General features: G+C 31.8%; 1 protein-coding gene across 2 annotated transcripts in view; it reads left to right on the top strand.

Moving 5' to 3' along the window:
* LOC145258140 (contactin-3-like) overlaps nucleotides 1–26009 on the top strand; it is a 527582-nt gene that overhangs the window by 377746 nt on the left and 123827 nt on the right. For both annotated transcript variants that reach the window (XM_080115925.1, XM_080115924.1), the window contains exons 13-14: nucleotides 6398–6679; nucleotides 15385–15548. In XM_080115925.1, coding sequence (XP_079972051.1) covers nucleotides 6398–6679; nucleotides 15385–15548 — 446 coding nt within the window. The remainder of the gene's footprint in view (nucleotides 1–6397; nucleotides 6680–15384; nucleotides 15549–26009) is intronic.

Below are 26009 nucleotides of genomic sequence, written 5' to 3'. Positions count from 1 at the left end.
ATCTTAAAGTCTAATGCATAAAATACTTGTTGAACCGTTCTCTTTGAGAATTAGTTCTTCTTAATTAATATTCTGCTCGATTCACCGATTGTTTTCAGTGACTATCGTCCAACTGACAATCTATTTAACCCTTACCGTCGAATAGCTCGCGAGCCATTGATGCGGGGGTGATCCATCAGTATTAATCAGTATATGTATATCGATTTTGGTCGCTGATTATTTAACGCCAATTCGGAAAATATCTAGGAGATAGAGGAAGTCGTCTTCTCTTAAATTCGGATCATTGGTTATATGTTTTGGATGTAAACAAACAAATATATTATTTACTTTATTTTACTTATGAAACAGTTATCTACAAACGAAACACGTGTCTGTGTGTTTGTGCGTGTGTTTGTGTGTCGATATTTCAGTCGTTGATTTTTAAACTATATTAAAATTTGGTCTATAGCGTCTTCTCTTAGGAGATCGAGGAAGTCGTTTCTTTTAGATCCGAACGATCGCCCATGCCTTTTTGGATCTAAACAAATAAATATATTATTTTATTCTACTTATAAAACAGTTATCTACAAACGAAACACGTGTCTGTAGATAACTGATATTTTTGGGTATAATACCACGGGGTGATCACTAAGATTCGGACGTTTACTTTTATAAAGACGGGTGATAAGAACAAACCAATCAGATTCCAGAATCGCTTTATAAAATATAATTCAATAAATTTGGATTCTTCAACTATAGGTTTTTTCATCTTAATATTATAAGGAAACTATGCTTTGCAGATTCTTACTGAATTAATATTTCGATTAAAAAATATCTGCAGTTCATTACAATGAAAAGCCTCTTTGGATTGACGATGCCAATTTTTGCTGGGGACGACTACATTTAATATGTGTAATAGAGCGCGGACACACGTATGCAAATGCAGAGCTGAGTGCGAAGAAAAAATGCCATAAATAGAGCGCGTGCACAGGACGACGATCACGTTACGTGTGTGACGTCACGGTCGTAACGAGAAGTCACGTGTGGCTAGAGAATGGGGAACTAAATGTCGTTGTCAATAAAAAAAAGAGCGTTGAGTTATTACTTGTTACCTGTGCTCCCTGCGACGTACTCTGCTGCAACGTGTGTAAACGTGTGTAAAGTTACACGTTTGCAATTGAATAACATAATTTTCTTTTCGATAGTTATATCTTGTGTCAACTCTTTAGATTGTTTTTTTTTTTATTACAAGAATGAGTCTCCAGAATGACTCAGAAATTAGTGTGTTGTTCCAATAGATAAGACGTGCTTACAAATGCATTTTAACAAGATAGACAGGCCGACGGACAGAACTTTTCACAGAAATGCGAGGATACACTTCAAAATAGTCTACGTTATTTTCGAAGCGATCGCTCGTTTAAATTGTACATCAGCGCTGCTTCATTTGCGTTGGGAAACACATCGTTATTTCTCGTTTGCTTTTTCATCTTCTTATCTTGCCAAGGAAACGCCTCTGCCTCGCCCAAATATCTTTTTGTATCACACCAAGGTACACTGGTGTTCAGTGACAATAAATTTAAGTACAAAATATGAAAGGAAAAAGAAAATGGCGGCAAGCACGTGTTTCATACTAATTGACTATCGATTCTCTTACTAACATTCATTTGTTTGGATTGTCCAAACTTTTGGACTTTGGCAAGTATCTTACGCTTGTTTCTTCGTTAACTACATTTCATCAGTGATTGTTGGTTTCTGAAAAGACATAGAAAGAGCGCGGTTCAAGTATCGAAAGAAGAGCGATCGAAGGAAACGATGACTGAAGAAGAAAAAATAAATATTTAAGAAAAATATTCTGAATTTCGTGATGAAATGTACAGAAAAATATTTTAATAAACAAACAGCGAAGAACAAACAGAAACAAAGAAAAAAGAAATATTATACTGCTGTGATAAATATGCCTTATCTTTCTTTCCGGAAAGTCATTTTCGTTGTGAGTGGCAACCTTGGTTGAAGTCAGTGTCCCTAATGATGGACGTCTGAACAGAACTGAAAGAGAGAAACAGACCAAATGCCAAGGTCTCATGTATGATATGAGAAGAAACTGGAATCTCAAGGAAATATGAATCATACCAGTTATTATAGGTGCCACAGGGTTTATGAAGAAGAACCTGAAGTCCTACCTAACTAATATTCCTGGTGCGCCAAGTGCAAAAGAGACCTAGAAAATTGCATTTAGGAAACAGCGAGGATACTAAGAAGAGCACTCTGTTAGTTTCAATAAAAAGCAGGGGAATATTGATAGCTGGTTTGGCTGCCCCATACCCAGCGTTACAAGCTTCAAAGGAAGAAAATTAAAAAAAAAAACGGAGAGAACTTGAATGCCTACTAGATACTATCCTCGAGTGTCTAAGGTCTCTCTGTACAGGGGTTTATCAGAACAACCTGGCTCAAGAATACTTTTCCCTACAAGTAAACTCTGACGAAATATTCAAAATCACATGGTATTCGCTGCCCAAATAAGATCTCCTCACTATGGCTAACTCACATAAGAATTTACAAGGAATGGCGCAACTTCTCCAAGTGATGTTACCTCAAGTAATAGCACGAAGCTGGATACTCCACTAGACTAGATAAATTCTTGTCCTGGAATCCAGTAAGACCAAGAGAATAAAATGAAAGATATACTACAATATAATACAATATAATACAATATATGAAAATGGCTAATCGGGGAGAGAAAAGCTATGTTCTCAACTCAGTGTTTGAGAGTTACAGAAGTTTAATCGAACTTTTGGATATCGATGTATCTCATATAGAGTGTTAGCCCATGTCGGGGGCACCTTCATTTCTGAGAACTTCGACTGAAGTAAAATGAAACAAAAAAGGTAAACAAATATTCTATTTTTTGTCGTTATACAGTAGTTTGTTGTACCATGAAAATTAATATAGAAAACAAACCATATTTTTGTGAAGTATGTGGGTTTTCTTTTACACCCCAGTCAACTTTCTTTTAAAAAAAGGAGTCACCACTTAACAAGGCTCGAAATCCACTCGCGGATAAGGGTAAATGTGTGCACGGTAGTTATTGAAATAGTATCGTAGTAATCGTTAGTAGTAGAAATTTAGTATAATTCGATTATTTAAAAAGACGTTCAAAAAGAATTTGTTTATGTTAGACTTGAAGACGACGATATTGTAGTCAGCTCGAAAGCAGACCAGTGGGACAAAGTTCCACAGGCGGGTAGTATTAGGAAAGAAGTTTTGTTCATGGAATCCATGTTTAGGTTTAAGCATAGATAGAGAGTGGAGGATATTATTGACAGTAGTTCGGGTTAGACGAGTGTTTTTGTGAAAAATTGGCGAGGGAGGACACTAGATTGAAGCTCAGTTGAGCACTTGACGAACATAATAACAGAGCAGAGATAAGCTCGCAACGTCTCTTCTTTTGGGAACGAGGTTGCAAGAAAGAGAAAAGGACAACACCTACTTTTGTTGCAGCATATGTAAACACATACATGAATATTGACTTTGAACTATAACTATGTGTTCAATATTACGGATGATGTTCGCTTTAGTCTTACTTTTCATTATATGCTGCTAGCTTTTCAGCGCGGCGTTGCCCAGGTATTTGGAAATGTATGTTGAGCAAAAAAAAAAGTGGTCAATTTTTTTAACTTTGACCCCTATTATGACCCCTTAACATTTATTTTTGGGGGCTCAAATTAAGTTATTAAGTTAAATCCATGTCGAAGGAATCTATATCTAAAATCTCAAGTGTTTAGACCCAAAATTGTCGGAGGAGTTTGGTAGAGTTCTCAAAGGTCAAATCGTTGAATTTTGACCCCTTAACAGCCAAATTTCTGGCCGAAAACCCATTGCACAGATTTTCCGAAATCTCAGTACCGGGTATATCAAATTTCGAGTCTGTAGACTTTAAATTTACAGAATTATTGCGTAGGGAAATGTACACAGACACACACACAGATACACAGACACGTCACTTTTATAGATATACTAGCTGTTCCGCCCGGCTTTGATCTGGTCCTATGTACTGTTCATAAGGTTATGTGCACATGTATATATTAAAAAGTGTGAATATGTAAAGTAATGCCTTTCTGTATAATAGTCTTCCTTGACTACCATAGGGAAAAGACAGACAGACATTTTCACTTTTATATATATATATATATATATATATATATATATATATATATATATATATAGTATGCAATATATAGTAATGATTTAAAAAGTATTAAAAAAGACTCACGCACCACCACCGAGAATCGAAACCAAAACGTTCAGCTCACGATTTATTTTGCCTCCGCCGTTAATGACTGGTTTATGAAAACATGTTTACTGCAAGGCTAAAAATTAAAAACATGAACCAATAGCTAATACGTTGTGCATTCGTAATGCCGACGTTCAACCTTCACCTAGCAAATTTCATTTTTTTTTTATTTTCACACTTTTGCAACAATTTTTCCGGGTTAAAACCCAAATATAAAGTTTTGCATGGATTCAAATACCTTATATATGAAGTTTCATGTCTGTAGATCAAAAACTCTAGAAGGAGTTTGGTAGGCAAAATTTGTTCAATGATAAACTTTTTACGCAAATATTATGCAAGTATAAATCATATAGAATATCTGCATGAATATAATTACATGTAATAGTTAACTAAGGATGATTATCCCATTAGAAATCCGAAGCAACTAAGAGGGAATTAATTAAAATGAATGCTTAAAAGAATATGCAAATTAGCTAGATCTTTTGCTGATGAATGAAATTCCACAACCCATATATAAGAAAATTGTATTTTCTTTTTAAATAAAAAAGAGGGTTTTTAATATGAATATCAATACACACAAAAGGAAAACGAATTTATAGGAGGATAGATAGAAGATAGATACATTAGTTTTGCTCGGCATCGCGTTGACACACCAGTTCTCGTCAGATCACCGAAGTTAACCAACAATTATGTGTGCCCTTCACCATAAAGTTGCTTATTATACTAAATCCATATCTTCGTATTGCTTATCGTGTATCTCCCCCTGCACACGTGACTGCAGAACTCAGGAAACATAATCCGAGCCAAAACGAATTCCAAACAAAATATAAATATTAATCTGTGTCCGGTATTTGTAGCTGTGAAAACATTTAAAATGTAATAAAATGTAATATCCATCTTAATTTAACATATTTCGATATTTTATTAAGATACAAAAAGCAACTTAAAATATTCTTTTTAGACAAATACTCGCTGGCTGCCCAGCGTTGCCCGGTTGTACAATACACTTAAATATTATATTTTAATTCATGCCGCTTACGTATATATTAGTATAGAATCAATCCTCCGTTGATTCATAACTAGGCCTATGACAACAGAATATGCTTTTCATTGTTCATGACTCTCGAGTATATATCCGACAAAGTTAGATACAGTTACTCAACCGGGAACCACACCACTCTGTATAAAAGCATATCACTTTAGATGCATATATCAACAGAACAGATTAAAATTAATTTATCGTCTGTGTAAATCGTTATCAAAAATCTATTTGTTTTACAAAAGGTAAGCCTTATGTTGTGTTTTTTAATCAATTTTTTATTGTACATTTTATTTATTCATAAATTTCTGCATAAATGCTCTTCCATAGAAATTAACCCAATCTATAGTAAACACACGAAATGATGACGTCACTAGTTAACGCGTACAATGATGACAATGATGACGTTCTACAGAACTGTTTGGAGATGTCTACTATATATAAAAATAAAATATACGAATATAAGCTTATTATCCCAATATCGGGTTTCTCTTACAATTACATCGTTAATGAATAATTTCCATAACAAATACTTAACCGATAAAAAAATTGATAACATGTGATTGGAAATTCAAGGGAAGTTACCATTCTATGATGAAACGCCGTAAAAATTGGCACAAAACTGTTTTTGTGCAGCCTGTATTGTGGCATGGTAGACACGCAATTAATCTGGAGAGATTTTATGATTTATATCGGAAAAATAGGTAGATAGATAGAAAGATAGATCGATAATAACTGATTAACTTTTAAGAATATTAATTATTCAACAATATTACTGAAGTAATGCCATCGATTTTTCAAACACTTTGCGTAATATCATGCCGAAATCAAAGAATCATTCAAACATTTACAAATAATGAACTGATATCGTTTAATTGCACTTTGTATAATCTTTTCTATAGGATATCCTTTTGTATAAAAATGTGTTTAAAATGATATTTACAGCAAAAATGTTAGAGTGTAACAAAAGAAGTGGAAAATTCTATTCGAAGTTATAGCATCGGTTTCCCAAAACATCCCGTATATATATGCATACTATTTTTCTTTGTCTCTGACCTCGTGCGTTTATTTCTGCTTGTTTATTCTAGATTTTGCTCCACGATTCATTCGCCATCATCTACAAGATATCACCCCCGCAGCAATGGGAGGAAACGTTTCTCTGATATGTAACCCAGATGCCGCACCGACGGCAACGATCAGCTGGACTAAGGACGGCGTCCCCACGGGTAGCAGTTCGGGAAGGGTTACCCTACTGAACAACGGTAATCTCGTCCTTACGCAAGTCATGAAATCCGACGAGGGTGTGTACACGTGCAAAGCGACGAATAGTCTAGGAAGTGCCGAGCAAAGTACACGGATTCAAGTAAAAGGTAGGTTATTTAATCCATTTTATGTATTTTCGTTTGTATAAAAGTCACTTCAGACAAGGCTTGGAGCCACTTAATGTAATAGGCAAAACCAACGAACGATGTTTAACGCAAATGACCTTTCATTTTGAAATTGATCTTGAAAAAAAACAAAAAAAAAAACAAACAAGGAAAATTGTCAGCATGAAGAAAGTTTCAGAAGTTTTCTGATAATATACTTCTAAATTTGTTAAGGCTTTTTTGTGCATACAAGGAATTTCCAACATTTGTTTTGGGATGTAATAAATTTAAAAATATGAAAAAAATACAAGCTTCTTGTGTAACACAGTGCCGAAAAGAGCATAGGAAATTATCAGTAGCAGCGAAGCGTGGCTGGCTTGCAAAAAGATTAGCAGTAGTAGCAGTAGCCGAAAAAGACGCATATGCAAACTAGGAAGTGTCTGAGATTGAAAAGGGGAAAAAAGTACAAAAATGCACCACGTGCTCGGAAGAAAAGCGAAGTGCATGCCGAAAAAATAGGCGTGTAAAGTCGAGGACGAGAATGGGCCGGCTGTGACTGGCATGCGGTCGAGGGGAAAAGAAAAGTGTACACCGGCCGAGATTGACGACGGGGAGATACTTTTAAGTGGTGTCGAGGCGGGAAAATAACGGCGCTAAAAACTTTTATTTTAAAAAAATGCTGACCTGAATTTTTATTTATTTATTTATTTGCAATTTCATTTTTTATGAATCACTTAAGTAAAGTGTAACGCCACGTAACGTTACACTTGGTATAACCTTGATTCCTGATGTGAAATGGAGCACATTCATCAAATCCGTTGCCAAGATCGCTGGAAAAATTGGTTGGATCATTCTACTGCTCCAGTAGATATGTCACTGCTGAGAGATTCTCTACTTGTATAAGAGCCAAGTCCATCCTGGAATAGAATACTGTTGCCACATCCGATCAGGAGTTGCTTGAAGCATACTATCTTACTTTGACAGAGTTCAAAATAAACTTGGTAATCAAGTAGGCGATGTCCTTTCCTCTTCCCTGTCACCTCTTCCCCACAGAAGAGATGCTGTGAGTCTGTCTCGGCTCTATCGCTATTTTTTATGGAAAATGTTTGATTGAGCTCCAATCTATGGGTATCCCTCGCCAATCTTTCACAAAAAATACTAGTTTTGCCAAAATCACTATCAATAAACCTCCACTCTCTATTGATGCCTAAACCTAAACATGGATTTCATAAACAAGGCTTCTTTCCTAGAGCTGCTCGCCCGTGAAACTCTGTTTCGCTAGTCTGCTTTCCAGATGACTACAATATCGCCGTCTTCACGTACAACTGAAACAAGTTCTTATTGAACCGTCCTCATAAATAATCGTATCATACAAAATAACCACTGCAAACGATTAATACGCAAGTGATCTAATGACTACAATACACACATTAGCCTTAATCCTCGAGTGGCCTCCGGGCCTTGACATGTGGTAACCTATTTGTAAAAAGAGTATTTTCGCTGTAAGAATAACACTTTAGAGAGTACATTAGAATACATGTCAGTCAGCGTTTACAAAAGTTGTTTTCGACTGATTTTTACAAAGTAAGAAAAACAACAAAACACAGATTTCTTGAAACTGTTAAAATAATAACAAAAGGCAATTCCCTTAAATGTCATTTATTATCACGCAATAAATATCAGAATTTAAATACGGTAAATAAAATTTTATTCATTTACAATCGATCCTCAAATCATCATCATCATCATCATCATCATCATCATCATCATCATCATCATCATCATCCATTATACCCAGTGGGGTGTTGTGCAGCAACAAACCCCCTTCACCTCCGCCTATCCTTAGCCAGTGAACCCCAAGAATGCTGCATAGCTTTCCTTTCCTCTTACACAGTTCTTCTCCAAGTACTGGGGCTGCTGTATTGCCATTTGGTGAATGGATTCTGGACCATGCAGTAGTCTCTGGTGGGGCCTCTCGATGCCATACTAAATGGGTATTGTTACAGCTTTACCTTATCATGTGCTACATAAAAAAAAAATCCAGTCCTTTTCTCTCTTACTTTCCCTCTCTATCCTGCTTTAACCAAGTATGCCGATCTGTTCCACAAATCCCATGAAATATCTCCAGAAAAAAAAAATCGAATAAACCTAGAACCCCATCCTCCAATTTAGACTCCTACTACCATGTCTCCTACTCCAACATCAGGAGTCTACGTTCCAACCTGCCAGAGGTTGAAACCCAATTGCAGGAAACGAAACCGGACATATTCTTTCCAAGCGAAACTGGAATAGCCGACTACTTCCCTCGATGAGTTCATAATTAACGGATACTCAAACTTAACATCTAAATCTGACCCCCAAGATCGCCATGGGCATGGAATATGTGCCTACATTAAAGATGGCTTCCTGTGTGGCAGGGATATCTCCAGAGAAACCCCTAATTTACCTTATATGTACTTCCGGGTTGCACTTGCTTACACCACTGCATTTATATTTGCCCTCTATCGCCCCCACAACAGCGGAGTTACTATCTTTAAGAGTATATCTGAGAAAATAGACCACATCCTGTCTGCACATCCCTCGGCTAACATTCACATCTGTGGTGACTTCAATGTCCATAACGTGGAATGGCTGACCCACTCAAATAAGACAGATGATGATGGGAGGTTCTGTCATGATTTTGCCATTGCCTATAACCTCACTCAGATTGATCGCGAGCCCACCCGTGTGCCCGATACTACCGGTCAGTATGCAAGCCTTCTAGAACTTTTCTCTCAACTTCCCCTGAGCTATGTTCATGTACCGTTCTATCTCCTCTAGGATCCTCCGACCACTCTGTTATATCATTTAAGATAAAAATGAAATGTAATAAGTCCCCAGACGTGTCCCTCCACCGTACTGTATACTGATACTCCATGGCTGACTGGGATAGCTTTTTTTCTTTCTTTTTTACATGGGGATCACCACTTATCAAAGTCCAAAAACCACTCGGGGACAAGGATTATTTTGTGTACAATGATCAATGGGATAATATCGTAGTAATAGTTGGTATTGGAGATTTGATAAAGTGTATTACTTAAGGGGGCGATTAATCAGGAATTTGTTTATGTTGGACTTGAAGACATCCAAGTTGTAGCCAGGTGGGAAACAGGCAAACGAAAGAGAATTCCACAGGCGTGCACTTCTAAGAAAGAAGCTATGTTCATGGAATCTACGTTTTTATTTAGGCACAGATAAAGAGTGGGGGAAATTACTGACAGTGGTTTTAGCTAGGCGGGTGTTTATCATGAAAGATTGGCGAGGGGGGACCAGAGATTGGAGCTCGGACTAACACTTGCCATGGAAATAACGATAAAACAAAGACAGGCTCGCAACATCTCTTCTGTGGGAGAGTGGTTGCAGGGAAGAGAAGAGAGCATTCCCCACTAAGCCACGAAGTCTATTTTGTACTTTGTCAAGGCAGGATAGGCTGTTTTTAAAGCTCCACCCTAGATGTGGCAGTAGTACTCCATCTTTGGACGTACTTGGCTTTTATAGAGATAGAGAATTGCATCATTAGTGACATATCTTCTGGAGCGGTAGAAGGATCCCACGATTTTCCCAGCGGCCTGGGCAACAGACTTGATATACATGTTCCATTTCAGAGCAGGAGTAAAGGTCAAACCCAGGAGCTTGTCAAAACATGAAGCCTCTCCAAGACGTGAGATATCTATTTCAATTGTTGCTAGATGAGGAACAGAGCGTTGATGATTTAAAGAGAGGAGCTTGGTTTTAGATGCATTAAAAGTAACCAGCAACCTCTTCCCCCACTGTACCATGCGCTTGAAATCAGAGGGGAGAGAATCAGAGAGAACCGCGCCCCCCCTAAATAATGACACTTTATCCCCTTATCTCCGAGTGGCTTCTGGGCCTTGATAAGCGGTGACCTTCATGTAAAAAAAAAAGTTGCTCTCGGCCTTCCTCTCTTATTTTTACCATCTGGGGTCCAGCGCAATGCTGTTCTTGTGATTGATTGTGGGCCTTTCCGGAGAACATGCCCAATCCACCTTCATCGCCGTTTTCTGATGATTAGGCCCATATGTTCCTGATGGCATCTCCTTAGTAGATCTTCATTGGAGATCTTCTCAGGCCAGAATATCCTCAGTATTCTTCGAAGGCAGGTTGTGTGGAAGGATCGAAGCTTGGTGAAATCTGCTTCCTCTCGGCTTTGGCCACCAGCATTCATACGAGTTTCCCTTGACACAGATGGCCCCCACATGCTGATATAGGGGCTTTCTTTGTTGCTGTTTCCATAACATACTTGTTTTACGAGAAAGGGTCGTTAGCCCTATGCTCAAGCCCCAATCTGGAGGACCAGGGATCACTCTTTGTCTGGTTTCTATCCGTTGACCTTATTGGCAAGGGTGGCCCTGCCAGGAGCTTTTGCTCCCGCCAGCATAGCTCTATGGATCATTTAAACTCTCTAGCTCCTTCACCGCGACATGGTGGTAATCCAAGAAGGGATCTCAAATTATACTGCATAATTTATGCATAGTGCTGGATTTTCTTAATCACTTTTTAATCTTTGGATAAAAGTTAATGTAGCTCTTTAATTTTATTTCTTATGATAAAATAAAATTAGAGTTCACATTCTAGTGTTGAGAATGCATAGTTTTATTTGCAGGCGGCCATTGATTTTTGTGATTCTGTTTCAATTTGAGTCATTCTGGCTCAAATTGAAACAGATTTTGCAAAGCCTTACGACTAAAACGCTAGTTTTATTTTGGTGTCTTGAACTGCTTCTCCTCCCTATTTTTGCTGATGAGGAAACTTTATTTTTTAACAGACAAAACTTTTGTAAAATTATTGTCAATACTTATTGTCAATTTAAATAAAATGAACATCATTTCTGGAACGATCGTACAATCGAGTTGCTTTTATTGGTTTTTCCTTTTGAAACTGATTTTTAATTCAAAATTATGAATCATTTTACTCAATATTAATATAGCTCTAGAATAACTATACCTATTGAGCTTATTATATATCTACAATACAATGGACACTGTTTTCTTTAAATATTATTAATACATTTACTAATACATTAAAATAAACTCTGCTCTTTAGACTTCAGGTCTAATTCCCTCTAAAAAATGTTATATATATATATATATATATATATATATATATATATATATATATATATATACAAGGTGTCCGTAAAGTTACTATACAGTGATTTCGTTGGAGTTCTGCCATATAAAATAAATATTAACTATTAATAGAAATATAATACAATAAAACAATATATATATATATATATATATATATATATATATATATATATATATATATATATATATAGTAATTTATAAAATATATATGGCGATTAAGCTACACTAAATATTCGGCGTTTCATCGACTCTAAGATTCCTCAGACTTATAAGCCTGAGGAATCCTAGAGTGGATGAAACGCCGAATATTCAGTGTAGCTTAATCGCCATATATATTTTATAAATTACTAACTAGCTCTACCTTCGTATTGAGCACTTTTGAAGTAAATACTTAAAGTTTACGCATAAATCTATACTTTCGTATAAATTTATGTGAGTAAATGAAGTAGTTATATATATATATATATATATATATATATATATATATATATATGAAAAAAAAATCAAAATCAAAAAGAAAATATAAGAGTGGTGTGGAGGTAGGTCCAACTGCTTGATCTCTTCGTTGACTGGGTTCAAAAAATGGACTCTGATTTATTAAAGTATGATAGGTTATGAAAAGGAAGGGTTGTAAAGAGAAAGCTTCGAATTTGGGGGTATCAAAACCAAAGCAAAATATGATGAAAGTAAAAATAAAATAGATAAACCCCATAATTTATTATATCATACCTGTTCACACGGAAACACTTATCACAATATTATGTGGATCTATATTAAAAACCTTGTTAAACTTTGTGACATATTTCCATTCTATGGAGGTCAGGCGTGAATGAACACCCCATAATTTTATTATACCATATTTCTTCAAACTGAAACGTAATTATAACAGTATACTTACGCAGATATATATGAAAAGTCTTTATTAAAGTTTGTGCCTATTTTCCTTTTATGGAGGCCAGGCGCGAACTCAGACCCCACAATTTTATTATACCATCCCTATTTAAGTTAAAACATACTTATCAAAGTATGCTTATGTACATCTATATCAAAACACTTGTAAACATTTTTTTATTAATTTAAATTTTTTTATTTCCATACTTTGTGGACCAGGCACGAATGCAGACTCCACGATTTTAATGAACCACTGTTCTGCAGGATCAAACATACTCATTCCTGTGTCTCGATACATCTTCTATCATTATATGTAATCAGATTTTTAAAATAGTCAACCATATATGAGCCTATTCGTGACCAGACAAATACACACACATACAAATACACACACACGCATCCAGCTTTATATTATATATATATATATATATATATATATATATATATATATATATATATATATATATATATATATATATATACGGCATCATCACGTTGACGCACCGAAACGCCGATTCTCGTCAGATCACCGAAGATAAATAACGTTGTGTCTGGTTAGTACCAGATGGTTGGCCATTTGCGAATTCTAGGCGCTGTATGTACTCGCTGCTTATCTCGGGATTTTTTCCAGTCGTCCTAACCTCTTCTTGCGACTATTTCTAAACAATGCTGACTTAGCAGAGGTGTGATTGGAGATTGTGGAACTCCCATCTCAAATATCTGATACACAGGCACCCTTATTGTAGGTACCCATAGTCTGTCAAGCAAGATTGAGAAAAGCTACCATATATATGCATATATATGTGTGTGTGTCTGTGTCTGTGTGTGTGCTTGTAAACGCATGACGTCATAATGAATGGTAAATATATGGCATCTTCAATCTATTTGCGCCATCATTCAGTGTGCACGCTGACAAATTACACGTATACAAATAAGCAAGAAATATCAGCAGTGTTTGCTCTAATTTTTAAATCATCATCGATTTTCTGTTATCGGTCCTATATTATCGATCTTAATGGGCGTTGACGTGTGCTTTTATATCTCAAACATGTGAATATATCCAACCTTTGTTGCATTAACATTGTTATTATTCCATAATAAAACTGACATGTCAAGAATTATTCAGACCAAATTTGGTGTATTATCTTTTGTAGTTTTAGAGTCTATAATTGACAATCAGTCACAATACAGAACTTCCAGGTCCATATAAATTAGTTTGTTTTAAAAGAATCATATCAAAAACTGAGATCGACACTGACCATAAAATAAAGTTATATAAATATAAACAGTATACACCAGATAAACATTATCGTAGTATAATTTAGAGCTCAACTCGTAATTCATATCTTAAAAGACTATAAGCCATGCAAAATTGTAATTTTCGATTTCCTAATGTTGTCTTTAGTTCCTTTTCTAGTGTGTCCGTCCTACGGAGAATAATTAAGTTTTCCACTTATTATAAAGACCTGGAGAATATGTCTCTCAGTGTTAGCACACAGTTATGCATGAGTTTTGCGACCACTCTTTATTCGTTGCAGTTGTTTTTTTCTTTTCAATATAGTTTGCTTTCAGTAATTACTGAGTTACGAGGTACTTCCAATGAGTTTCCAGACAGTTTTCGTAGGGGCTGAGTTTTTAAAATATGCATAAATAGGACAGAAGAATGACATACATAACGTCTTCAACAAGTTTCCAGACTTTTTTGTACAGGCATTTACAATTGGCGTAGACTCTTGAATATTCAATGTTATTGCTATACATCTTATGAGACGACTGACCAATTTTTATGATTTCAAGTTCAAATGAAAGAGTTACATCAAGAATTGGGAAAACATTTCGTTTTAAACTTTGAAAAAATGTCAGAAACGTATAGAATGCTTCAGACTGCTTTTGGACCATCTTGCCTGAATCGAACATCAGATTTGAGTGGTATATGACATTCACTAAGATAGGGAGTATGTCAGGGATGATGAGAGGAGTAATGAAGTCAGAACACTACAGTTGATTGACCAAATAAAGAATTTCATGGATAAGGAGTCGTGTGTCTATAGAAACAATAAATGCATAGTTTGATATCAGTATGGGGTGCACACAAAATTACTCGCGAGGAACTGAAGATGCGGAAGATTTGCTCGAAGTTTGTTCCAACGTTGCAGTCCACATACTTGTCACAGACTATTTGAGCAAGATTGGCATCAAGACAGATCTTCACCCTTCTTATATTCAAGACCTTGCTCACTGTACGGTTGGTTATTCGATTAGCTCAAGGAAAACTAAGAGATTGTTGTTATGAGACACTTGGAGAGATGAGAGAGGCTATTACGCGGATCATTAACACACTCTCACTACATGACTTCCATGGTGTTATCCATAAGTTGTTGGACCGGTACAAGTACATTGCAGCCAGAGGAGATTACTTCGAAGGGGACTAGTGTTTCATGTGTGTGTACTATTAATAAAAGTGACCATACGAACAAAGTCTTGAAACTTATTGAATGCACCTCGTATATTTTGTATAAGTAGTTACGTTTATTAAGCGGTCTTTCCAGTAATGAATAAGCGTTTGAAAATATAGGAAGCCGAGTATCAACTGTTCCCAACGTTTTTATATTATGTTTGCATCAAGTACTTTGTAATATTTACAATTGTTCGTGTTTCATTTTCCAGATCATATGGTGTTTGTCGAAAGACCTAAAAACACGGAAACGCTAGTGAATGAGACAGCCTTTCTTTATTGTACGGTATCGTACAACGAATATTTTGAAACGGTGCACAAGTGGCATCTGAATGGGCGTCTCTTGGACCTTGATAATAACCCGACCTACAAAATTGTAAGTAATTTAGTTATGTAGATTTTAATACAAAACTATAAATACTTATATAATCATAGTGTCACTTTTCATTTATTCAGATGTCAGGTAAGCCCCTTTCTCTCTCATTCTATCTAACTCACTCTCTCTCTCTCTTTCTCTCGAAAATTATTCGTAGAGTTATAACCTGTTTAGCTATTATAGTGTATGTTAATGATGGTCGTATATATATATATATATATATATATATATATATATATATATATATATATATATATATATATATGAGAGGAAGAAGCTCTACTCTCTATTGTGTATTGGGCTTTTTTTATTCAGTTAAGATTAAATAATATGTCTATATATAAACACTGGTATTTCTATTAGATTGAAGTGTACCATTGCGTATATGAGTTAAACACTACATCCTTTTGATTTCATTACTTTCATATATATATATATATATGCATTTATATATGTATGTGTGTGTATATATATGTGTGTGTGTGTGTGTGTGTGTATGTGTATAATATTTGGCTCTTTTTAATTCATGGGTTTTATATCCTGAATACCTTTAACCTGATATATATATATATATATATATATATATATATATATATATATATATATATATATATATATATATATATATATATATAATTTACCCTGGACATAATTTATTCTGTTTGCCCGTTCCTTTGGATTACCAATGGATTATCAATGGACTCATTTTGGATTTATCTGTTTCTTGAGTTTACCTTCTCATTCATTGGAATTTTACCGTATCCTTTTTCTCACTTTCTTCCGTTTCGTGCTTTTTTAATCATTTTGAATCCCTATAAAATTTTACTAACAGTTTAATATCTTTAATGCAAATATGATTAATTTCATATTTGTATGAGCTTTCAATGCATTCACCTGCAAATTTTATTGTATATTTTGCAAACCTCTTTTCTCTGATAAGAATTGCATTTTTCGAGACGCCGCGGAATAAAATCTGTCTTGTATATTTGTACTCATGATCGGATATACTTTCCTTACAGATTTATAATGTTTTTTTGAAAATTAGAATAAATTTTAATATGAAGAAAGTTGAAGAGTTGGCTTCAACTTAGGCTCTTCATTAATCATCTTCAAGACTGTCATCGCTGCCACGAAATTTCTTAAACCACCATTGTGCTGTGCTTACAAGCGCTTCCTTGATATCGCGAGCTGTTTCAGCAGCTTTTCAGCCTAGCTTGAATTAGAATAAGAATATTGTGCGAATTTGCTTTTTTTCTATCTTGTATCAAACTTGCTGAAAAAAACAAAAACATAATTGTTTGAAAACGATTAGATAGAGCGAAAAACGCTCTTTAAAATGATATATAAAGTAAATGTATTATAACGAAAACCAATTTGATAATACATCATTTGAAATCAATGTATATATATATATATACATATATATATATATATATATATATATATATATATATATATATATATATATATATATATATAAAACAGCATATCTACATTCCAAGTTTCGAATAATTATTTTTCTCACCAAATTCCTTCAGGATTTCAAAATGTCGACACATTTTTACAGATCTGTTTCGTTACGTAGCAAAAATATTTTACTGTTTTGTCAATATCGAATCTTTTAATGTGTATACCTTCCAGAACCCCCCCCCCCAGAAATTTCTGCTCGAAAGAATTTTGAATAATAACATAATGTCAGAAATTAAAATGAAATTTAATAGAAGATATACAACTGCATGTTTACCCCGGCCGCCATCTTGAGGTCACTCGCTACGGCAGATAAAAGACCAGCCCAATGGAAGGGATTTAGTTTTCTAAAGGGCAAGTAAGAAGGTCATAAAAAGAAGAACGTTTGTGCGGACCGGTGATCACGGTAAAGTCACGATGTTGAGTGTACTCGATTTTGTGTTTGACTCGGCGTTGTGTGTGCCGACGCGGCTGCGCCGCTAGTAAATAAATTAAAAAATAAAATAAAATTCAATACCAGCAATTTACTCTTGATAAAAGCAATGGTATTTAATTGCGTTATTTTAACCCCATTGGACGTTTCTGCTTTTCTTTTTTTAGATTTCATCTTCTTTCGTTGCGGTGAATTGACGGCAGATCTTTAAATATGATGGCGGACAGTAACATTTTTTTTCAATGGAAATATTTCAAAAATAAACATATTCATCTTTTTGAATTTTTTGAGGTTGGAATTGACAATTCGTCCAGAAGATCCTGTTGCGTGATTGATAAAGTAGTTGGTCAAATTCAATTGAAAGTGACACCTCTGGAGCGTGACGATGAAGTAGATGAAGGCATTTTTGATATCGCTTAGATTTTTGTAAGCATTTCTCACGTAGAAAGTTGTCAAGATGTATGAAAAAGTAGTATCTGTAGGATAGATGTCTAGAGAGTATGGAGGATGAGACAATTTGTTCAACTTCTAAAGGGGCAGTTTATCAATGTGCGGTTGAGCATTGTCGTGGAGGAGAACTGCGCCTTTTCTTCTAATTAATACTGTCTGCTGTTGTCAAAGTTTCTGATGCATTTCATCGATGTTTTGGAAGTATTTGTTCGCCATAATGGTTTCGTCTGCATTCAAAAAACTGTAATGAATGAGACCGATCGCAGACCACAAAACAGTCAGCATGACCTTTTCTCGGTGCTACTCTGGCTTCGGGAAGTGTCGTGGAGCTCCGTCGGCGTCTAACCACTGGGATGAGCGTCGCCGGGTGTCATAAAGAAGCCAGTTTTCATCGAAAGTCACAACTCGATCTAGAAACGGGTAGTTCTTGTTGTAAAAGAAGGGAAGGTGGCACTCCATAACGGTGTTTCTTTAGCTTTGTCGTTTAATTCATGATGCACGCCCTCATCAAGTTTTTTATCTTTCTAATCTCTCTCAAGTGGTTCGAAATTGTTGTATAAATGACGTCTAATTCAGAAGAAAGATCTCGAACATTAGTGCGCGAGTTGACTTCGACTTAGGCTCTTCATTAGTCATCTTCAAGGCTGTCATTGCTGCCACGAAATTTCTTAAACAACCATTGTGCTGTGCTTACAATAGTTGTTCCTGGGCCAAGCGGAAAACGCTCTTTAAAATGATATATAAAGTAAATGTATTATAACGAACACCAATTTGACAATACATCATTTGAAATCAAAATTAAAAATTCTGCAACAAATTTCTTCTACATCTATAGTTGTTTGGGACACGTGACGTAAAAAGAAGGGAAGTAATTAATAGTTTGAAATATTTCAAAACTTGTCGGGAATTGACCTAAGATTTTCCAAATTTTTGCAAAAATAATTACTTCCTTGTTACGGTACGAAATTTTCTATTTATTTATTTATTTTTTAGCTAAACTTTCATTTTCCATAATTTCTTTGGAAAAAATATTTTCATTAATGATTTATCTTCTGCTTTATCGTTTTTCGTAATTTTTGGATATGTTGGCATGATAATTAAGCAGATATCTTTGGTTCTACTTGAAATTCAATATTTTGATTTTCGAATTTTACTCCAAAGAAACACAGCATCATAAATTGTTTTAGATTGTAAAAGTAATTCCTGGTGCTTTCTATAATGTGTCATTATTCATCTGTTTATTATTATTATTGCTTTCTATAATGTGTCATTATTAATCTGTTTATTATTATTATTGCTTTCTATAATGTGTCACTATTCATCTGTTTATTATTAGTGCTTTCTATATGTGTCACTATTCATTTGTTTATTATTATTATTGCTTTCTATAATGTGTCACTATTCATCTGTTAATTATTATTATTGCTTTCTATAATGTGTTCACAATTCATCTGTTTATTATTATTATTGCTTTCTATAATGTGTTCATTATTCATCTGTTTATTATTATTAGTGCTTTCTATAATGTGTCACTATTCATCTGTTTATTATTATTATTGCTTTCTATAATGTGTCACTATTCATTTGTTTATTATTATTATTGCTTTCTATAATGTGTTCACTATTAATCTGTTTATTATTATTATTGCTTTCTATAATGTGTTCACTATTCATCTGTTTATTATTATTATTGCTTTCTATAATGTGTTCATTATTCATCTGTTTATTATTAGTGCTTTCTATAATGTGTCACTATTCATCTGTTTATTATTATTATTGCTTTCTATAATGTGTCACTATTCATCTGTTAATTATTTTTAGTGCTTTCTATAATGTGTTCACTATTCATCTTTTTATGATTAATATTATTGTTTTCTATAATGTGTCACTATTCATCTGTATATTATTATTATTGCTTTCTATAATGTGTTCACTATTCATCTGTTTATTATTATTATTGCTTTCTATATGTGTCACTATTCATCTGTTTATTATTATTGCTTTCTATAATGTGTCACTATTAATCTGTTTATTATTATTATTGCTTTCTATAATGTGTCACTATTCATCTGTTTATTATTATTATTGCTTTCTATAATGTGTTCATTATTCATCTGTTTATTATTAGTGCTTTCTATAATGTGTCACTATTCATCTGTTTATTATTATTATTGCTTTCTATAATGTGTCACTATTCATCTGTTTATTATTATTATTATTGCTTTCTATAATGTGTCACTATTCATCTGTTTATTATTATTATTGCTTTCTATAATGTGTTCACTATTCATCTGTTTATTATTATTATTGCTTTCTATAATGTGTTCATTATTCATCTGTTTATTATTAGTGCTTTCTATAATGTGTTACTATTCATCTGTTTATTATTATTATTGCTTTCTATAATGTGTCACTATTCATTTGTTTATTATTATTATTGCTTTCTATAATGTGTCACTATTCATTTGTTTATTATTATTATTGCTTTCTATAATGTGTCACTATTCATCTGTTTATTATTATTATTGCTTTCTATAATGTGTCACTATTCATTTGTTTATTATTATTATTGCTTTCTATAATGTGTTCACTATTCATCTGTTTATTATTATTATTGCTTTCTATAATGTGTCACTATTCATCTGTTTATTATTATTATTGCTTTCTATAATGTGTCACTATTCATCTGTTTATTATTATTATTGCTTTCTATAATGTGTCACTATTCATCTGTTTATTATTATTATTGCTTTCTATAATGTGTTCATTATTCATCTGTTTATTATTAGTGCTTTCTATAATGTGTTACTATTCATCTGTTTATTATTATTATTGCTTTTTATAATGTGTCACTATTCATTTGTTTATTATTATTATTGCTTTCAATAATGTGTTCACTATTCATCTGTTTATTATTATTATTGCTTTCTATAATGTGTTCACTATTCATCTGTTTATTATTATTAGTGCTTTCTATAATGTGTTCACTATTCATCTGTTTATTATTATTATTATTTCTTTCTATAATGTGTCACTATTCATCTATTTATTATTATTAGTGCTTTCTATAATGCGTTTACTATTCATCTGTTTATTATTAGTGCTTTCTATAATGTGTTCACTATTCATCTGTTTATTATTTTTATTTTTGCTTTCTATAATGTGTTCACTATTCATCTGTTTATTATTATTATTATTGCTTTCTATAATGTGTTCCCTATTCATCGGTTTTTTATTATTATTGCTTTCTATAATGTGTCACTATTCATCTGTTTATTATTATTATTGCTTTCTATAATGTGTACACTGTTCATCTGTTTATTATTATTAGTGCTTTCTATAATGTGTCACTATTCATCTGTTTATTATTATTATTTTTGCTTTCTATAATGTGTTCACTATTCATCTGTTTATTATTATTATTGCTTTCTATAATGTGTTCACTATTCATCTGTTTATTATTATTATTGCTTTCTATAATGTGTTCATTATTCATCTGTTTATTATTAGTGCTTTCTATAATGTGTCACTATTCATCTGTTTATTATTATTATTGCTTTCTATAATGTGTCACTATTCATCTGTTTATTATTATTATTGCTTTCTATAATGTGTTCACTATTCATCTGTTTATTATTATTATTGCTTTCTATAATGTGTTCATTATTCATCTGTTTATTATTAGTGCTTTCTATAATGTGTCACTATTCATTTGTTTATTATTATTATTGCTTTCTATAATGTGTTCACTATTCATTTGTTTATTATTATTATTGCTTTCTATAATGTGTTCACTATTCATTTGTTTATTATTATTATTGCTTTCTATAATGTGTTCACTATTCATTTGTTTATTATTATTAGTGCTTTCTATAATGTGTTCACTATTCATTTGTTTATTATTATTATTGCTTTCTATAATGTGTTCACTATTCATTTGTTTATTATTATTATTGCTTTCTATAATGTGTCACTATTCATCTGTTTATTATTATTATTGCTTTCTATAATGTGTCACTATTCATCTGTTTATTATTATTATTGCTTTCTATAATGTGTCACTATTCATTTGTTTATTATTATTATTGCTTTCTATAATGTGTTCACTATTCATTTGTTTATTATTATTATTGCTTTCTATAATGTGTTCACTATTCATTTGTTTATTATTATTATTGCTTTCTATAATGTGTTCACTATTCATTTGTTTATTATTATTATTGCTTTCTATAATGTGTCACTATTCATTTGTTTATTATTATTATTGCTTTCTATAATGTGTTCACTATTCATTTGTTTATTATTATTATTGCTTTCTATAATGTGTCATTATTAATCGGTTTATTATTATTATTGCTTTCTATAATGTGTTCACTATTCATCTGTTTATTATTATTATTGCTTTCTATAATGTGTTCACTATTAATCGGTTTATTATTATTATTGCTTTCTATAATGTGTTCATTATTCATCTGTTTATTATTATTATTGCTTTCTATAATGTGTTCACTATTCATCTGTTTATTATTATTATTGCTTTCTATAATGTGTTCATTATTCATCTGTTTATTATTATTATTGCTTTCTATAATGTGTCACTATTCATCTGTTTATTATTATTATTGCTTTCTATAATGTGTTCATTATTCATCTGTTTATTATTAGTGCTTTCTATAATGTGTTACTATTCATCGGTTTATTATTATTATTGCTTTCTATAATGTGTCACTATTCATTTGTTTATTATTATTATTGCTTTCTATAATGTGTTCATTATTCATCTGTTTATTATTATTATTGCTTTCTATAATGTGTTCACTATTCATCTGTTTATTATTATTATTGCTTTCTATAATGTGTTCATTATTCACCTGTTTATTATTATTATTGCTTTCTATAATGTGTCACTATTCATTTGTTAATTATTATTATTGCTTTCTATAATGTGTTCATTATTCATCTGTTTATTATTAGTGCTTTCTATAATGTGTTCACTATTAATCTGTTTATTATTATTATTGCTTTCTATAATGTATCACTATTTATCTGTTTATTATTATTATTGCTTTCTATAATGTGTTCACTATTCATCTGTTTATTATTATTATTGCTTTCTATAATGTGTTCATTATTCATCTGTTTATTATTAGTGCTTTCTATAATGTGTTACTATTCATCGGTTTATTATTATTATTGCTTTCTATAATGTGTCACTATTCATCTGTTTATTATTATTATTGCTTTCTATAATGTGTTCACTATTCATCTGTTTATTATTATTATTGCTTTCTATAATGTGTTCATTATTCATCTGTTTATTATTATTATTGCTTTCTATAATGTGTTACTATTCATCTGTTTATTAATAGTGCTTTCTATAATGTGTTCATTATTCATCTGTTTATTATTATTAGTGCTTTCTATAATGTGTTCATTATTCATCTGTTTATTATTAGTGCTTTCTATAATGTGTTCATTATTCATCTGTTTATTATTAGTGCTTTCTATAATGTGTTACTATTCATCTGTTTATTATTATTATTGCTTTCTATAATGTGTCACTATTCATCTGTTTATTATTATTATTGCTTTCAATAATGTGTTCACTATTCATCTGTTTATTATTATTATTGCTTTCTATAATGTGTTCACTATTCATCTGTTTATTATTATTATTGCTTTCTATAATGTGTCACTATTCATCTGTTTATTATTAGTGCTTTCTATAATGTGTTCACTATTCATCTGTTTATTATTATTATTGCTGTCTATAATGTGTCACTATTCATCTGTTTATTATTAGTGCTTTCTATAATGTGTCACTATTCATCTGTTTATTATTATTATTGCTTTCTATAATGTGTCACTATTCATCTGTTAATTATTTTTAGTGCTTTCTATAATGTGTTCACTATTAATCTGTTTATTATTATTGCTTTCTCTAATGTGTTAACTATTCATCTGTTAATTATTTTTAGTGCTTTCTATAATGTGTTCACTATTCATCTTTTTATGATTAATATTATTGTTTTCTATAATGTGTCACTATTCATCTGTTTATTATTATTATTATTGCTTTCTATAATGTGTACACTGTTCATCTGTTTATTATTATTAGTGCTTTCTATAATGTGTCACTATTCATCTGTTTATTTATATTATTTTTGCTTTCTATAATGTGTTCACTATTCATCTGTTTATTATTATTATTGCTTTCTATAATGTGTTCACTATTTATCTGTTTATTATTATTAGTGGTTTCTATAATGTGTAACTATTCATCTGTTTATTATTATCAGTGCTTTCTATAATGTGTCACTATTCATCTGTTTATTATTATTGTTGCTTCTTTAATGTGTTCACTATTCATCTGTTTATTATTATTATTGCTTTCTATAATGTGTCACAATTCATCTGTTTATTATTATTATTGCTTTCTATAATGTGTTCACTATTCATCTGTTTATTATTATTATTGCTTTCTATAATGTGTCACTATTCATCTGTTTATTATTATCAGTGCTTTCTATAATGTGTCACTATTCATCTGTTTATTATTATTAGTGCTTTCTATAATCTGTTCACTATTCATCTGTTTATTATTATTAGTGCTTTCTATAATGTGTTCACTATTCATCTGTTTATTATTATTATTATTTCTTTCTATAATGTGTCACTATTCATCTGTTTATTATTATTAGTGCTTTCTATAATGCGTTTACTATTCATCTGTTTATTATTAGTGCTTTCTATAATGTGTTCACTATTCATCTGTTTATTATTATAATTTTTGCTTTCTATAATGTGTTCACTATTCATCTGTTTATTATTATTATTATTGCTTTCTATAATGTGTTCCCTATTCATCGGTTTTTTATTATTATTGCTTTCTATAATGTGTCACTATTCATCTGTTTATTATTATTATTGCTTTCTATAATGTGTACACTGTTCATCTGTTTATTATTATTAGTGCTTTCTATAATGTGTCACTATTCATCTGTTTATTATTATTATTTTTGCTTTCTATAATGTGTTCACTATTCATCTGTTTATTATTATTATTGCTTTCTATCATGTGTTCACTATTCATCTGTTTATTATTATTATTGCTTTCTATAATGTGTTCATTATTCATCTGTTTATTATTAGTGCTTTCTATAATGTGTCACTATTCATCTGTTTATTATTATTATTGCTTTCTATAATGTGTCACTATTCATCTGTTTATTATTATTATTGCTTTCTATAATGTGTTCACTATTCATCTGTTTATTATTATTATTGCTTTCTATAATGTGTTCATTATTCATCTGTTTATTATTAGTGCTTTCTATAATGTGTCACTATTCATTTGTTTATTATTATTATTGCTTTCTATAATGTGTCACTATTCATTTGTTTATTATTATTATTGCTTTCTATAATGTGTTCACTATTCATTTGTTTATTATTATTATTGCTTTCTATAATGTGTTCACTATTCATTTGTTTATTATTATTATTGCTTTCTATAATGTGTTCACTATTCATTTGTTTATTATTATTATTGCTTTCTATAATGTGTCACTATTCATCTGTTTATTATTATTATTGCTTTCTATAATGTGTCACTATTCATCTGTTTATTATTATTATTGCTTTCTATAATGTGTCACTATTCATTTGTTTATTATTATTATTGCTTTCTATAATGTGTTCACTATTCATTTGTTTATTATTATTATTGCTTTCTATAATGTGTCATTATTAATCGGTTTATTATTATTATTGCTTTCTATAATGTGTTCACTATTCATCTGTTTATTATTATTATTGCTTTCTATAATGTGTTCACTATTAATCGGTTTATTATTATTATTGCTTTCTATAATGTGTTCATTATTCATCTGTTTATTATTATTATTGCTTTCTATAATGTGTTCACTATTCATCTGTTTATTATTATTATTGCTTTCTATAATGTGTTCATTATTCATCTGTTTATTATTATTATTGCTTTCTATAATGTGTCACTATTCATCTGTTTATTATTATTATTGCTTTCTATAATGTGTTCATTATTCATCTGTTTATTATTAGTGCTTTCTATAATGTGTTACTATTCATCG

This window comes from Euprymna scolopes, chromosome 33 (genome assembly GCF_053919585.1).
Source record: "Euprymna scolopes isolate OS-2025 chromosome 33, ASM5391958v1, whole genome shotgun sequence".
NCBI classification, from domain to species: domain Eukaryota; kingdom Metazoa; phylum Mollusca; class Cephalopoda; order Sepiida; family Sepiolidae; genus Euprymna; species Euprymna scolopes.
Note: the sequence above shows the minus strand (reverse complement) of the source record. Positions and strands in the feature narration are given on the sequence as shown.